This window comes from Oratosquilla oratoria, chromosome 18, assembly GCF_046742065.1.
Source record: "Oratosquilla oratoria isolate Oo_2021 chromosome 18, ASM4674206v1, whole genome shotgun sequence".
In the NCBI taxonomy this organism is placed as follows: domain Eukaryota; kingdom Metazoa; phylum Arthropoda; class Malacostraca; order Stomatopoda; family Squillidae; genus Oratosquilla; species Oratosquilla oratoria.
The window spans coordinates 66,010,795-66,027,148 of NC_134794.1; the positions used below are offsets into that span (position 1 = coordinate 66,010,795).

The 16,354-nt window shown below is 38.7% G+C and overlaps 1 protein-coding gene across 3 annotated transcripts; it reads left to right on the forward strand.

The window, feature by feature from the left end:
* The first annotated feature begins 1,709 nt into the window (after positions 1-1,709).
* On the forward strand, positions 1,710-15,749 carry LOC143035357 (uncharacterized). 3 transcript variants are annotated; one of them, XM_076202351.1, is made up of 3 exons: positions 1,729-1,788; positions 8,721-8,853; positions 12,999-15,749. In XM_076202351.1, exon 3 carries the CDS (start codon positions 13,008-13,010, stop codon positions 15,075-15,077), a length of 2,070 nt encoding a protein of 689 aa, XP_076058466.1. In that variant the 5' UTR covers positions 1,729-1,788; positions 8,721-8,853; positions 12,999-13,007; the 3' UTR covers positions 15,078-15,749. The 3 variants fall into 3 exon arrangements, with proteins under 3 accessions (XP_076058464.1, XP_076058466.1, XP_076058465.1); XM_076202349.1 differs by lacking the exon at positions 8,721-8,853 and having other exon boundaries at positions 1,710-1,788; XM_076202350.1 differs by lacking the exons at positions 1,729-1,788; positions 8,721-8,853 and adding an exon at positions 6,218-6,829.
* The last annotated feature ends 605 nt before the right edge of the window (positions 15,750-16,354 follow it).

The window sequence follows — 16,354 nt, forward strand, 5'->3', positions numbered from 1 at the left end:
TATATGTCGGTGGTTCGGAGTTGTATACTGGTCATATCACGTACTGCTTGGTACTCGTTTGGTTAGTGGCATGAGTGCACACCACCTACTGCTCATACCATAGGACTACTGACTGTTTATCGACCAGCAGCTCGTGACAGTCTATGGGTTCCAGACTCGAGTAGTGAGTCACGAGTGAGTCAAGGCGACTTGCAGTAGAGCTCGACTGACTCAGGCCGCGATGGACTAATACCGCGGTGGTCCGCCTCACCCCGTACGGCTGGAGAGAGGTTTGAATGTGAATTACCAGGCCTTGGTATGTGCATTACTGTGAGCATACACCATCTCATACCACAGGACCACTGGCCTCCAGACTGCGTACTTCGACCTCAAGTTTGTGGCTCATGTAATGAGAGTGACAAGATGTCGTAGTGACTCAAGCCGCTCAGGGCAGCGTTTTTTTTTTTCGTTTTTTTTTTTTTTTTTTCATACGTGCTTTTTCAGTCGGACCAATCAGCGCTTATGTTGTTATTTCACATGTCGTTGTATATATATACATAAAGGATTACAAAGGCAAATGATCATTTGCCATTCCACACAGTTTTGTATCATCAGCAAATTTTGAAACAGTAGATTTTAGTCCATGGTTTATATCATTCATATATACTATGGACAGAAGTGGCCCAAGAACGGAACCCTGAGGAACTCCACTTGTAATATTTTTCCATCCAGAAGTTTTTCCATTTAGAACAACTCTCTGTTTCGATCATTCAACCACACACACACACACACACACACACACACACACACACACACACACACACACACACACACACACACACACACACACACACACACACACACACACACACACGATTCGGTGGCGCAGTTGGTAGAGCGATGAACTACTAGCATGGTGGTGCGCGTAGTGCTTGGTTCGAATCCTGCCCAGGGCCGAAATTATTTCGGTACAGCTGCGCTTCGGGTCGTTACTCTGACTCTCGTGGGCGGGAAGTTGGGTGTGTGTGTGTGTGTAAGGTCATAGCATTACCCATAGATCGGACCTACGAGCTCTGAGCTCTCTTCCAGGAGGGAAATAGCTGTCGATCACGAGTCCAGCACGTGATCCAAAGACCAAAGACCAAGTGAATACACACACACACACACACACACACACTCACGCATATATATATATATATATATATATATATATTATATATATATCTATGTATATATATATACATATATATACACATTTCAACAAACACAATGCACTTTAATTCTAAGCCATCAACATCGGGAGATCCGATGGAGTAGCCACATGTAGAAATTGAAATGCAGTACTACATGCTAGCTTCCATGTAGCCACATGTAGAAATTGAAATGCAGTACTACATGCTAGCTTCCATCGGATCTTCCGATGTTGATGGCTTAGAATTAAAGTGCATTATGGTTGTTAAAATGCATCTCTAACCACTGGGACCCATTCAGTGTTGTACACTGTACATACATACACTTTCCTAACTTAAATTCACTACTTGAATTTTCCATATCATTTGACCTCATCCTAAAACTTTTGCCTAATGTCAATATATTCATCAGTATTTCTATTAAAGATGTAATGAGTCGGTAATGTTTTATGTGGTCATTCATGCCAGAAGCCGATTTTGCGACCGTACTTCGTAGTGTAAGACAGTTTTTCGAATTGTATGAAAATTCCAACTGGAGAAAATATTGTAAACACTGCATGTAAACCAATCATTGAGTGGACGCCACGAACATCAATTTACAATAAATTTCGAGTTCTTGGTAAGAATAATGATTGATGTTTATATCTACTTATTGTGGTTTTATACGCAAGGTGTACTTTTTATGTATGTCATGCTTTTGATAAATCATGAGACATTACTATTAAGGGGATGATAACGGAAACAAGTCAGGCACTGCACAATCTTAGATGATGCCAAGTTACACTTTAAAGATAAAGGTAAAAAAAATAAGTGCCATTGGAATTCAATATGGATAAATGCAATAATAAAGTTGAAGGGTTTATTTTGTACTTAAATGCATGAGTTGTTTTCTTTTTCTTTTCTTTATTCATGCCAAGGCTATTTTTTTCCAAGGAAATTATTTTCAGTAAATGTAAAATGGTGCAAACAAGTAACAATAGCATAATTAATTTTGTAGGATAATAAAATTGATTATTTGTCATTGTCTGCAATATAATGTTTGAAATACCTTGGATTACTACAGATTCACAAATTAATTAGTTTATATTTGAGAACAGTACGTGTCCTAAAGACTACCGATATTATTTTTTTCAAGTTCTGATGTACTGGCAGGCATAACATCCTAGCCTCTAGTTTCAATATCCTACCCTCCATATCACACACTAGTATGCCATAAACACGGGAAGTCAATATGAAGTGATTGTAATGTATGATATCCATGGCATGCCCTGGTATTTCAAGTGTATAGCAGTCTTGGCTGTGGAAGGGTCAAGTCACAAGTGTGGTATTTTATTGATTATGTTAGGGTGATCATAGAATGCTGAAATGATGAACAAGGAAGAGAGAGGATATGATATAGATGTAAATCAAGAGTGGTCATAAATGAAGAAATGATGTGGCCCTATCATAGGGATTTCTTGTCTATTGCATATATTTCTTGAGTGGATGTGGGTGGAAGTAGTCACCCTATAATGATATGGTAGGAGTAAACTAGCTCTGGCTGTCTGGTCTTGCTGTGGAGGTGCTGTCTTTCTGCATTGCCTCTGACCTGATCAGGTGGTGGGAGACGAGGATGATTTCTTCCTCCATGCGGGGTATAGATAGGAGGGACAGTGAATGTGGTTTGAAGGAGGAGTGCAGGGGTTGGTGATGTATGATTTGATTTGGCCACCCTTCCTTTAATGGGGAAAGGACATTTTTGTATAAGTATGTATGTTAATCAGATTGATGATAATGATTGTTACCTCAAGTTTCACTGGCTGGAAACCTACAGCTCCACAGTGGATGGCAATAGTCTGTGGGCCTTCTTATTGATCTTTATTGTCTATTGTGGTATATGTAAGACCACAAAGTCAAAACCACAACCCTTCAGGCATTTACAAGGAAAAATAGGCATATAGCAATTTTAGAAAGTACTTTGCCTGGTTAATGCCGATCTATCATGTGCTAATGAAACTAGGTCTCAGTTTTCTGTAAAATTCACTGAAACAAGGTGGGTACTATATAATCTCATATGTACTATATTTGGGATTTAGTGCCTTACCTTCTGCACATTAAGAATGTACCATAGCTGTTGCCTGTATTCTATCAAATCTGAGACAACATTAAAGACATGGACAACTGACATTTTCATAACAGTGATGTGTTTTTAGTATCACATAATCATGAATTAATAGTGTTATTCTATCAGTTGTGGTTTTTGGATGTTTCAGATTGATGACATTACAGCCTGAGCATGGAAGCTATTTGCAGTCTGAAGAGGCTTCACCAGGCAAATTTTGAAGAATGTTTCATCAGTCAAGAGAGAAAAACTGAAAGATTAGTAGATATTGGAGAACTAGGGCTTGAGATGTTAAAATATGCTTCCCAGACAAGAGATAAACTGCTTAACACATTCAACAGGCCTACAATCAATTGAATCCAAGCAGTGTCATCATCAAAAGTCAGTCTTGGCACAAATCATGTTTTTCATCCTTCACAGGCAGGTTTGAGATTCAAAAGACTACAAAACTGCAAACTTAGCACATCAGTCATAAAGCTGAGAAGCTCAACTACATCGGTCATCTGGGATTTTAGTATCTTCTGCCAGGACCCAGAAATGAAAGGAACATTATGTGTGTCAACACATTCAAGATGAGTGACTAGATTCTAGATTGATCCCAATATGACCAAGTCTCATTCATGACTAGCTGGTGTTGGTGATCTGTGATCTGATCACTACAGAAGGAAAATATCATCCAAACTGCTTTAAGAAGTTCCAACAAAATGCATTGAAAACTAAACAAATTTCAGAAAAAAAAGCATGTTAGACCAGAGAATCAGCAAATGAGGGACATGTCATTCATTTGAATGAAGTGTGGAACAGATACTATGAATTAACAGTGAAAGCAGATGTAGAAGTACCAACATCATTTCAAACTAGAAGAGTCACATTCATAGAGCAACTTCAAAACTATGCACAGGACTTTGAAATTATTACAGTGCCCAGAAAATTTGAATATATACACATTACAGAGCTCATTTCAGAGGGAGATGAGTCTTACATAATCCCTACATATCAGTCCTCAGAAAAGAGATTTCTAGAGTTGATCCATGTAACATTGAAAAAGAAAGGAGACATTCTGGTGCACCCAGTACACTGGTTTGTTGTCAGTGAAGATGAAATGATAATGTGTGTTCCTGAGAGTCGCTTCACATTCATTTACTTGATGTTTGATGGACAGCTTGGAAAGAGGCCCAGAAAATTAAGAAATTTTATTTGGCAGGAAGGAAGCTGACACTCAGGATGATTGGTGGTAAAAACTGGACTCCCAAATATGTGAGGCTGGCACCTTACACCAAACAACACAATCAAAGCTGATGCACTTGTTTTTCAACATGAAAGAATGTAGCATAATGGAATTTGGAAAAAGTACAAATAAAGTGTCGGGACAGTACAAAATTGGAAACAAAGAAGTCAAAAAAGTTGATTCAGAAAAGGACCTGGGAGTAATCATCTCAAGTGAGTTGACACCAGATAAACATGTCAATAAATTATTTGAAGAGACTTGTAACTTACTGAGGTCAATGAAAGTGGCCTTTGACTACATAGATGAGGAGATGGTGAGAAAAATAGTTTTACACTGAGAAGACCTAAACTAGAACATGCTGCAACACTATGGGCACCTAGTGCAAAGAAGAACATAAGAAAGTTATAAAGAATACAAAGAGCAGCGACAAAGTTGGCGCCTACACTGACAAACCTGATATATGAACAAAGATTGGAAAAATTACATCTGTCATTACTGGAACAGAAAAGAGAAAGGTGATTTGTTGACCATTTTCAGAATTATGAAAGGGATGGAAATTCTCAACAGACGACTTATTAAAGTAGGACAGAAGAGAAACAAGAGGACAAGAAAAGAAAGTAAAGAAAGACAGCTACAGAAGAGACCTGAAAAAGAATAGCTTCCCACATAGAGTGATTGATGTATGGAACAAACTGAATGGAGAAACAGTGATTGCCAAAACTATACACAATTTTAAGAATAAACTGGATGTGGAGAGATATGAAAACGGGTCACTATGAGCATAGCTCTTGTCCCGTAAAATACAACTAGGTAAATACAAGAGACGCCATCACTGGTTGTTGCAGATTGACACTGCTGTGGTAGAGAAAAGGCTGCAAACCATGGATGCAGAAACTGGAGCAGACTCTAACAGACTTTATTCATGGGAGATTCATCCATTTTACATGCAACAGCATCAGCATACATGACAAAACTGGGCAACAAAATCACTTTTCATGCCATGCAGAAGACAGGGTGGCAATGTGGCCCAAAAGACAACATGATGGTCTTGAAACCATCAAACAAGGAAATCCCTTAGATGCCAAATGGGATGGAGAAGCTCCTTCATGCTGTAGTTTTACAAGGAAAGGCCTGTTCAAAATCAGTAGAAAACACAAGAAAGGAATGGCTCAAAAAGTCAAATGAGAATGGATGAGCTGCAAAAGCTACTGTCCAACACATTGCATTTGTTGTGAAGCATCAGGATGAAGAAAACATAAAGGAAGGCTGGACAAGTTTCAACCAAAGACACCATGAAATGTCACCTGAAATGATAATCATTAATTACATGACCATTATTCAGGCACCTCCTCATGACCTAGATGCATTGAATACTGATATGATGAGATGCAAGCATGTGGCCATAAAATTAGGATAGCATCATGTTGTTAGTGGATAAAGCATTGTTTTCTAAGGTGATGAAACTTACATAGGCAAAAGTTGATAACAATCAACTCTTGATATTTGCAAGGGTTAGGGGACACAAATCCCCATGAATGTTAAAAAAAAACATGAATAATTGCAGCTTTCTTTAAAAACACCCCAGGACCATCCATTTACATATACAGGGTGTATAACATTATATATATATATATATATATATATATATATATATATATATATATATATATATATATATATATATATATATATATATATATATATATATATATATATATATATATATATACACACACTTTAGAAGCTCGCTGGCTGAGCGAGTTAGGGAGTCGTTACTTGCAGCGAAGGTCGAGGGGATGGCGTTTAGAATCCTGCCACTGGCGAAGTTGAACAAAGGGCATGGTTCATTAAATTCCATGCTACAAAGCCCTCTGTAAGGGGCACAGCCCTAGCCTTCTGATGGGAGGAGTTTGTGACGTTAAACCATATCATCATCATATACACTTTGTAGATCCTTTGAACATATTTATGAAAATAGATACACATTAAAAAGATGAGGTGGTAACATGAGTGGGGGTTGTCTTGGATGGCAAGTGAGCATTGCCTCTTGTATCTCCATGCTTCCTGCACCCCTCTCCACTCACCACTTCCTGCTGCATGCTCTATTGACTGCTGTAAACAATTACAGCTGATATTGGCTTGTATTGTACAGTATGGTTCTGGCACTTAGGGGCTGCTCCAGCAGGTAATTTAGTCACCTTTTGGGGGGCTATCATGAAAGATATGCAGGGTAGATATCACAGTACATACACAAGATACAAACACTATGGTGGTCAGAGCTTAAGTGAGGGAGAGCAGTAGTGGCCTGGAAGCACGTGAAGGCAGCGTAGGGTAAGTCAGCCTACAAATAACTACAGTACTACCTCTCATTAATGGACGTTAATTAGCTGTGTTTGCGGTGTTTTCGCTGTGTTTCCGGTGTTTTTGTTGCTGTTGTTTAGTGCTGTGCAATCACTATGCCACCCAAAAGCCACTCCAAATCAATGGATTATTCACATCAACAGACACCGTTACCCCCCTTTTAGTCCATTAATTAGAGGTAGTACTGTATATTTAACGTTTGTTGATATTTGCAACCTTGCCCATGGTTTTACCTTTTAGTAATCAAATCTGTAATTGTTAAACCTGAGAATATTCATGGTTGACTGTACCAGGATTGTCTTATTGTCATGCTATGTGGGCTGCACAGTGCCATGAACTTCATGCAAGTCCGTATATATGTCTAATCATCAGGACTTGGGAGCCTAAGTATAAGGTAGCCTATTGGCCCCAAAACTTCTGAGCAAGTTATGGAACATCTTACACCAAAGGAATGAAAGGACATAAGATCACTCTCCAAGCTCTGTGGAAGATACTTCAGCTTCGGCTGGTTAGCTTCATGGAAGACAAAAATCCAGACCTTAAAGACATGTTTCTTGATACAATGGCACTATCAAAGAACTTGTTATATGCTTTGCTACAGGAGAATTTGATGTGGTCATGCAAGCTCTCATTGCAGCCAACAAGAACCCAAACTTCATGTTTTGGTGGGGCTATATACAGATGATCCACATACTCCTGTTGTTCGCTTGTGCTCAGAGGGATGGAATCTGGGATATGCATCTCCATGCTTTCCTGCAAATGTTGCCATATTTCATGCACTATAACCATGTGGATTTTTCTCATTGGGGAACCGTCTACCTGAATGAGTGGCATCAGTTTCCACATGAGATCAAGAAGGAGTTTAAAGCTGGCAACATTGTTTTGAAATGGACCCAGACCAGGAGTGGCTTGGCTGTATTGGCAAGAAATGGGGTGGTATCATTGGTATCACAAAAACCACCTCAGCCCTTACCAGATGGGATCTGCCTTTCAATCTTTGAAATCAACTTACCCATGAACATGTTCCTTTTGGTCCTCCAAGGTTCCATGACACAACAAAAAGCAGAATGAAGTAGGATTCGGATGAAGATTGATTGCTCACTGTCTTGCAGAGATTTGCCCAGTTTGCAGCTAACCTGCCCAAGGCACTGCAGAACATTGCACACCAAAATTATCTGTTGACAGCTGCAAAGAAAGGGTAAGATCACTTTGATGCCTTTGTGGAGGAGAGGCTACTGTCAGCTGAAGAGAAAAGTTTGACTTAAAGGGACAAGCTACTGCAAAACAAATATCCGATTTTAGCTTCTCTGAGTGAAACAATTGGATATGTTTGTTTGAAAGATTATTTTTTTGAAGGAATTTGGAAATTGTGTGCATTCTTGTTTTTTTGTGATGATTAAAGATGATCCACTCACATTCACAAAACTTAGACTACTGTCACAATTATATGTGGTTTTTCATAATTGACTTGAAAATTTTTGAAATGCATGGATTTGTTTTAATGAGGCAGGGAGTGAAATTTTACCACCCATATTATTATTCATTCTTTGTGTTATATGCAGGTAAGTTAGTTTTCGGATGCCATTTTGTAGTTTTCATTTTGTGATGAAACGTTGAATTTTACAGCTTGGCACATGGCAGATTAGATTCAGAACCCTAATATAATACAGAAATAGTTTTTTTTTTTTTAATATCTGACTGGATTTCATCCTAGGTGATTTTCACATTTTCTCTCTTGAGTATTAGTGTGGTACTTATTCTCTGTCACTAACTGAAAGTAATAGAAGGAGAGCAATTACATGTAAAAAGGTGGAAGAAATATTGTTGAAGCTGAAAGAGGGAGCTTGAGCTTGGTCCACAGACTTGAAGTATCAACCACTTGGGGCAGAATCTCCAGATGGAATGAGTGGGTCAATACTATTTGAGGATGGGCAGCAGGAAGAGGATTCTTTCTGCCATCCATCTTTCAGGACTACCACCATCACAAGCTACAGGTACTGTCAGTCATTGGTCCCTGTTAGGTTAGGTTAGGGTGAATTAAAGTATCACTGTCATTGATACCACTGTCATTTCACAAGTTCTCTAAAGCTTTTCATTATGTTAATGAAAAGTTATGTGAGAAATATGTATCTGGAAATGGATGCAAAGAGAAGACTATATGATTGGCTGATTATGTGTATGACACTCTATGGGGTGGAGACTTGGAATTCACAGGAGGCGGAAATGCGAAATCAGAAATTGTTTGGGAAGTATGTTGGGGTTTATGAGGATGAATAGAGAGAGAAATGAGGAAGTGAGAAGGAGAGGGGGTTGGAAAGAGAGCTGGTAGATAAAGTTGGTGAATACTAGGATGGTTTGGGGATATGGAAAGAATAAGTGAAGAGAAGAAAGACTAACAAAAAGGAGTGGAAGGCAGAGGTGGATGGAGTGAACTTCAGGAGAAGGCCAAGACTGAGATGGATGGATAAAGGGAAGGAGGCCTGGGGTAAAAGGGAAATGTGTTGAACAGGGAAGGAAGAAGGCAAGAGATAGGTATAAGTGGAGACAATAAGTTGATGCGACCCAAAGAGATTTTTCCTCATCTTCTCCATTTATACATGAAAGGATAAGGAGGGAGAGTTGCCATGTGAATGAAACAGTCAGGGTAACCCAACATAGGCTGTCTTGCTACGCTGCTTCTAACCCAGGGCAGTGGACAAGATGCAGGGATGACCCATCATCCAGGAGCCAAGATAAGAGGGGGGGGGCAAGGTGGGTGAATAGGAGTGGAGTATGTGGGAATGGAATGGGCGGGAGTGGATTTTATGCCTTTCTTTTTTTGTTACCTTGTTTGTAAGTGAGAAATAGCTAATGGTATATGTGTGTATGTATGTATATATATATTTTTATACTAATTATTATATAAACATTATATGTACTGCAGTAAAGTATTATTTCACTGTTTTTGTTATTTCTAATATCATTTTCTCACATATCTGTCTTACCACAAAAATCTGATCCATGCAACCCCTACCTGTCCTAAACCCACACTGTTCCTGACCAATTCCCTGTTCCTCTCCTAATCCTCTCAATCAAGACCCTCCCATAAGCCTTCCCAATTACACTTCGTCCCCTTTTCCCTTGTAAAGTGGAACTATACAGGCACTCCTCCAGTCCTCTAGCACTCTACCCTCTCTTAAACAAGCATTAAATTATCTCACCAGCCAATCCATCACTGTACCTCTTTTTTTTTTAGACATTCTGCATGACACCCATCCAACCCAGGTGCCTTACCTACTCTCATCTTCTTAACAACCGCCTTCACTTTATCTTTCCTTATTTCTTCTCCATTTTCCTCACTCACCAGTGTCATTTTGCTTCCCATTACAACTACCTTTCCCTCCCTATCCTCCTTTACATTTAGCAACTCCCTAAAATACTCTGCCTATCTTCCTCTTGCAGCCAACTCTTCCATTATCATCTCTCCATCTGCACCTTTTACCTTTTCTCTACTTGATTTGCCTCCTCTTCCTCTCTTAATTTCTTTCCAAAACATCTTTTTATTACTTTCAAAATTTTCTGTCATACTCTTACCCCATTTCACATCTCTCCTTTTTGCCTCCTATATCTTATGTTTTACTTCTCTTTTCTTTGTAATTCTGCACTGTATGGGCAGAAACATGGAACATAAGAGAGGAGGAGTTTGAATATGTTTGAGATGAGTTGCCTGAGAAGTATGATAGGGGTTACTAGGCTGGATAGAGTGAGAAATGAGGTGAGGATGAGAACGGGGTGGAAAGAGAGTTGGAAGATAGGGTTGATGAAAGATTATTGAGATGGTTTGGACACATGGAAAGAATGAGGTGTGGAAGGCAGAGGTAGAAGGAGTGAACATGAGGGGTGACCAAGGATGAGATGGATGGATGGGGTAATAGGGGCACTGGGAAAAAGGGGAATGTCTGTTGAGGAAGGATGGGAGAAGACAGAAGATAGGAGTGGATGGAGAATGGTTGTGTATGGATGATGCTGTGATACATGAAAGGGAGTGGGTGAGGGAATATGTGTTAAAAATAAATTGACACTGCCCGAAGGGATATCTCCCTGTCTTCTCCATTTCTGTGACACTGCTTCTGACCCAGGGTAGTGGGCAAGATGCTGGGATGACCCATCATCCAAGAGGAGCCAAGATAAGATGAAGGGATGGGAGTGGAGTTTATGGGGATGAAATGGGTGGTAGTGGATTTTATGCCTTTGTATTTTGGCTACCTCCCTTGTAAGGAGGGAAAAAGTCTTTGGTATATGTATGTATGTAATATTGTTTTCAGAAATTCTGACTTCAATTTCTTCAGAACTCTCCCCCAGTAGTCAGACAAACTGATGGTCAACATATAGTAATTTTGTTTCCATAAATACTGTAGTAGGTGTGTATGTAGTTCTCAATCTATGAACATTTTATTTATATATATTTTTAACATTACTTCACAATTCATGAATTACTGCAGTATGTTTGAATTATTGAATTCTCACTCTCATTTTTAAATTCGTTTTTCTTGATTAGTGGTATTAAATAAAAGTACTGTTTTCAACAAGTGTGATATTTATCCTTTATGATCTTCAGGGTGACCAGATTTTGAAAACTGGAATTACGGGACACCTAAATTGGAGAGGTATATGGACAATGTGTACGAGCTGTATGAAACACACAAAACAAGCTCACAGCTCCAGGACCTGCTTCCTTGACTTCTACATTTTTTATTATTTTTTTTTTTTTTTTCACTTGCTTTAAATGGAGGGGAGTGGAGTGTATTTAGGGATGGAATGGATGGGAATGATTTTATGCCTTTTTCTTTTTGGCTACCTCCCTTGTAAGGGGGAAGCCTTGGTATATGTATGTATGTATGCTTTAAATGGGTGTGTCCATTGAACATTTTGTTTCAAGCAGCAATGTATTACATATGTTGAAATATTACAACTTTGGATTAATGTATATCTTGCAGGTTTAAAAGGATGGTAAAAGTAAAAGTCACTTACCATGATATATTGAGTTTATTGCAGAAAAAATGCAGATAATGAAAACATTTTCATAATTCTATTTGTCAAATTGTTGCCTTTGAATTAATATACCTGTAAAATGTAAAACTTTCTCAAATTTTCATGTGAAGTGTCTAAAATCTTGAAAATATGGAATAAAGGCATCCCCGGGGTGTTGATACAGGACATGGGACAAATACTTTGAATACAGGACAATCCCATATAATATGGGACGTCTGGTCACCCTGATGATCATGATAACCCCCCACCACCCCACTATGTCATGTCAGGAAGTCCTTCAAAAGATTGCCATTGGGCAGTGATGTTAAGGTGTTGTTGATATTTATGCAAGAGAACCATGATGCAAATCTTCAAGTTGCTAGTGCTCCATCTTGATGTGTGACTGAAACATGGACACTAAATTACTTGAAGAGGCATCTTGACATTTTTAGTACCAAGTGTCATCAGAGACTCATGGGGTATTGTTGGTATGAGGGACCAGTGATAGGTACCTGCCCTTCTTCAAAACCCATCAACTTCCTTTTCTCCAGGAGGAACCCTGAGGGGGCTGACACTTGGTGTCTGGACTGGGCCCAAATTCAACTGTATTTATTACACTTTCGCAAATGGGAGCTGACTAACGACTGCTCTCCTCTTCTCACCACTTTCAATTGTTGACATAGAAAAAGATTATTTTATTCAGCTTTGGATAACCTCTGGAGTATTAAAAGATTGAAAAGCTATTGGGATGAACTCTTTACTGCCTAGCATGATGAATGTGGCACAGTTGATGATTCTATTCTAACACCAGACAGTTTTATTCAGCTTAGATAAGGAACCTGTGGGCAGTAAGGTGTGAAATGTAACTTTTAGTAGTATTGGGGCTCACCAATGCTTTGGATTTTTCCTTCAGCAGAATTGGAAAAAATTGGGTTTCTAATGGTGTTATTTTCTGATTTCATTGGAACATTGATAATTTACTTAATATCCCAGGTGATTGTTTTGATGCATAGTCTTGGGTAAATACAATAGAATAGTCATATTCATAAGAGAAGAAGTGTTTTGGTACTCAAATACCTGAATAAACTTGGCTGGTACTCTAGACTTACTTTATGTCTACCTGTTGCAGGTGAACAAGATGGAGAGCCATGTGTACACTTTCACAACAAATTCAACACAGTCATCATCACAGAATGCAGATCCTTCCACAATGAAAGAAGCCAAGGTAGAGGAACAGGAAGAGATGCAGTTACCATACAGCAAAACTGAGTATCCTGGACCAGATGGTGAAGTTGAAGATGAGTATGAGGATGAATACTCTTCGTCTCATAAGAAGCTACGGAGATCCTCCAAAATGCAAGGGAAGGCAAAGATTCAAGGACTGGGTTTCCAGAGAAGGCAGAAGCGAAAAATCACCCGTTCGAAAAGAAGATTAGGGAGCTATGATCCTCCACCTGTGGAAGTGTTACTACAAGAAATTAATGAAAAAATTGACTTTTCTAATGTATTGACTATGATTCAGGGAACTCCCATCATCAAACTACACAGTAGGAATCGACTATACCTTCAGTGCACGCGAACAGATGGCTCAGTCATTAAAAGGCATTTTGCTTGCAATGATCTCGGTGTTGAGGATCCTCAAGCATTGCAGACTATTCAAAACTTTGTTAATAGTGAAAAGGCGATAGCTTGGTTAGATACTGCCAGAAAAAAGGAGTTGAGTTTCAAACCAATAGAGGGTTTAGTTATTGGAACTCCAGTTTTAGCAAAAGGTTCCAAGTCAACACTCAGATTAAAGTGCATGTTAAAATCGGGTAAGGTAATTTCCAAAATTTTTCCTTGTAGTTACTTGGGTTCAAAAGATAATAATGCAAGACAAATGATTCAAGAGTTTATAAATAGTCCATCTTGCAAAAGTTGGTTACAAGAAGGAAATTGGATTAAAGTGGCTGAAGTTAAAACAGGTGTTAGTGCTAAAAGATATATAAGCAATGAAATTCCATTTGATGTTAATCAAGAGGTCTTTTGTACAAAGAACATTGTGGAAATTATTAGGGATGAGGACTGCTTAGAGTCATCAACTGTTACTTCAAAGTGGGGGAGCACACATCGAGCAGATGACCATTTCCAACTAAAGGAGGATGTAGAAAAGATTGGAGATAAAGTGGTGGTGACTATGTATCTCTATTGTGCATCTTTGTCTGATCAGTGTCAAACTCAGTGTGGACAGTTTATCAAAGATGTCACTCTTACATCTGATAAAGTTTTTACTTGCTGTGGACTAAAGAAAGAAACAAATCATATTTGTATCAATTGCCACACTGACAATGCTAAACAGTGGCACAATAATGGGGATGGGACCCACCTTTGTTACACATGTTACAATTATTATCTTAAACACAAAGTCCACAGAACACCCAAGCTTTCAGGAATACACAAGAGCAGAATTCATCATCCACACACAACGTGCCAATGGAAAATGAAATTTGAACTGAGATCTCTGGATATGACAACCTGGAATGTATATCAACACAGTTCCAATAATAAAAATCACAACATCAATAGCTCTGGTAAAATCAGGCCTACACTTGAAATGAAGGACCGATGGGATAAAATGAGAGTGTACAATAAATTGACACCTAAGAAGATATTCTCCACAGAAACCAGATGTGGATATGACAATAATTCAGGGCTTAAAAAGCCTATAACCATGAATACAATTAAAAGAAGAACTCGAACAATTAAAAAACATGAACTTGCTAGAAGTAATGCAGTTCCACAAAGTGAGGTTCCCTTGATATCTGCTGCTGATATTGGATGGGATACAGAGATAATTTTGGATGACACCTTCACAAATAATTGTCAGTATCAGCAGGGTGACCCTAGACTTAAGGGTCAAGCACCACAATCCAACAATATTCCTCAACCACCCAAACACAGAAAGCGGGATGACATCCTACATGGCCTCCCAATCTTGTGCACTGTGTGCATTGAACTAGGTTTCCCACCAGAGCAAATATTTAGACACAGCAAACTCAGCATCATTAACAAACATATGCGTGAGGTCCACTTTGGTTATGCTTGCTACACATGCTTCATGGAGAGAGGTCTCAATACAAAGTTCAGTCCATCAGAGTTAGTGCAGCACCAGGAGATCCACAATGCAGTTTTTGGTTTGCAAACTCAGCAAGTTCATCATGGTCCATGATCTTCAGAGTCTGTGCCTCAGGCACAGAGTATTACTTATACACACCATCAAATTCCTCGCCCTGCAGTAGTTTATCAGAACTTCCAAAACTCGTTCCCTACCAGCAAGGTCTAACTTGCTTTGTAGTTGGAACTGAATGAAATAGAACAATGGTCTAGATAACTTATTGTTATATTTTATCTATCAGTTTAATAACTTTTTTTATTGTAACAAATGTAATGGGTATGACACCCTAAAAAGAGGAAGGTAAATAAGGATTTACTGCAAATAGGAAGACTTTACCAAGCCTTTCCTTTGTTATAGAGTGCTTGGACAGTTCTGAAGTTAACCAGTGTCTTAGAAAAAAATTCTTGATCTCCAGGTTTGCACTGAGACAGACAGACAGGGAAGTAGCTTAGCAGTTACAGGAAGGCATTTGAGTACATCAAGGTGCACCAATGCTCTCTAGACTATGAAGCGCTTAATGGTGACCTTGGAACATTGTAGACTACTATAGTGTACACTATCATTTCATCGCCATTTCATCATTTTTGTGTGCATATATCATACACATCAAAGTCATCTCAGGTACTTACATTATCAAAGCAAGTTGTGAACAGCTATTTCTCATATAAGGAATAACATTTTCAGACTTGTAGAACCTCTTTTATAATTAAATTTTATGAAAACAGAGGCACTTAGTCATCTTTTACCACCAATCTGTAAGCACGGAAGTGAAATATGCTTAAAAAGGGCATGAATGAATTACTAAAGTGGTAAGTTGCAATGGTTGTGGGTATATATTTCAAAGCACAGCTCTACATGGACCAAATTAAATGCCTGTGTTAGCTGTGTAGATATTGTTACCAATTTCATACTAATTTCAGATCAGTTAAGTCTAGATGGACTAGGGTTCAAGGTCATAATCAAGATGAAGGGTTACATGAATCCCATGAGAGCCAATGGGTGGTAACTGTTGGGTCATTTGGTCTTAAATCCTCATGAAGCTCTGACTAAAAAGGCATCCATTGCCATGTCACCTCATAGGGTGGGTAACATCTAAAAAGTTTAAAAAATTATTTACCAAGAGGCTTCTTCCTCCTATTAGGGGAACAGATCAGAGGGGTTTGGTCTTAATATAAGAATGGATAATAATAATTACCTCAGATTTCACAAACTGGAAGCTCACTGTCTCACAGTGGCTGGAAACAATCTTTGAGCCATTCTATAAATATGGGAAGAAACTATGGACTGTTGTCTGTGTTGTATTAATGTGAGACTTTCTAGGTCATCAGCTG

Bases quoted from the DNA above. Each gene is read 5' to 3' on its own strand.
- LOC143035357 (XM_076202349.1), top strand. From the start codon at position 13,008: ATGGAGAGCCATGTGTACACTTTCACAACAAATTCAACACAGTCATCA.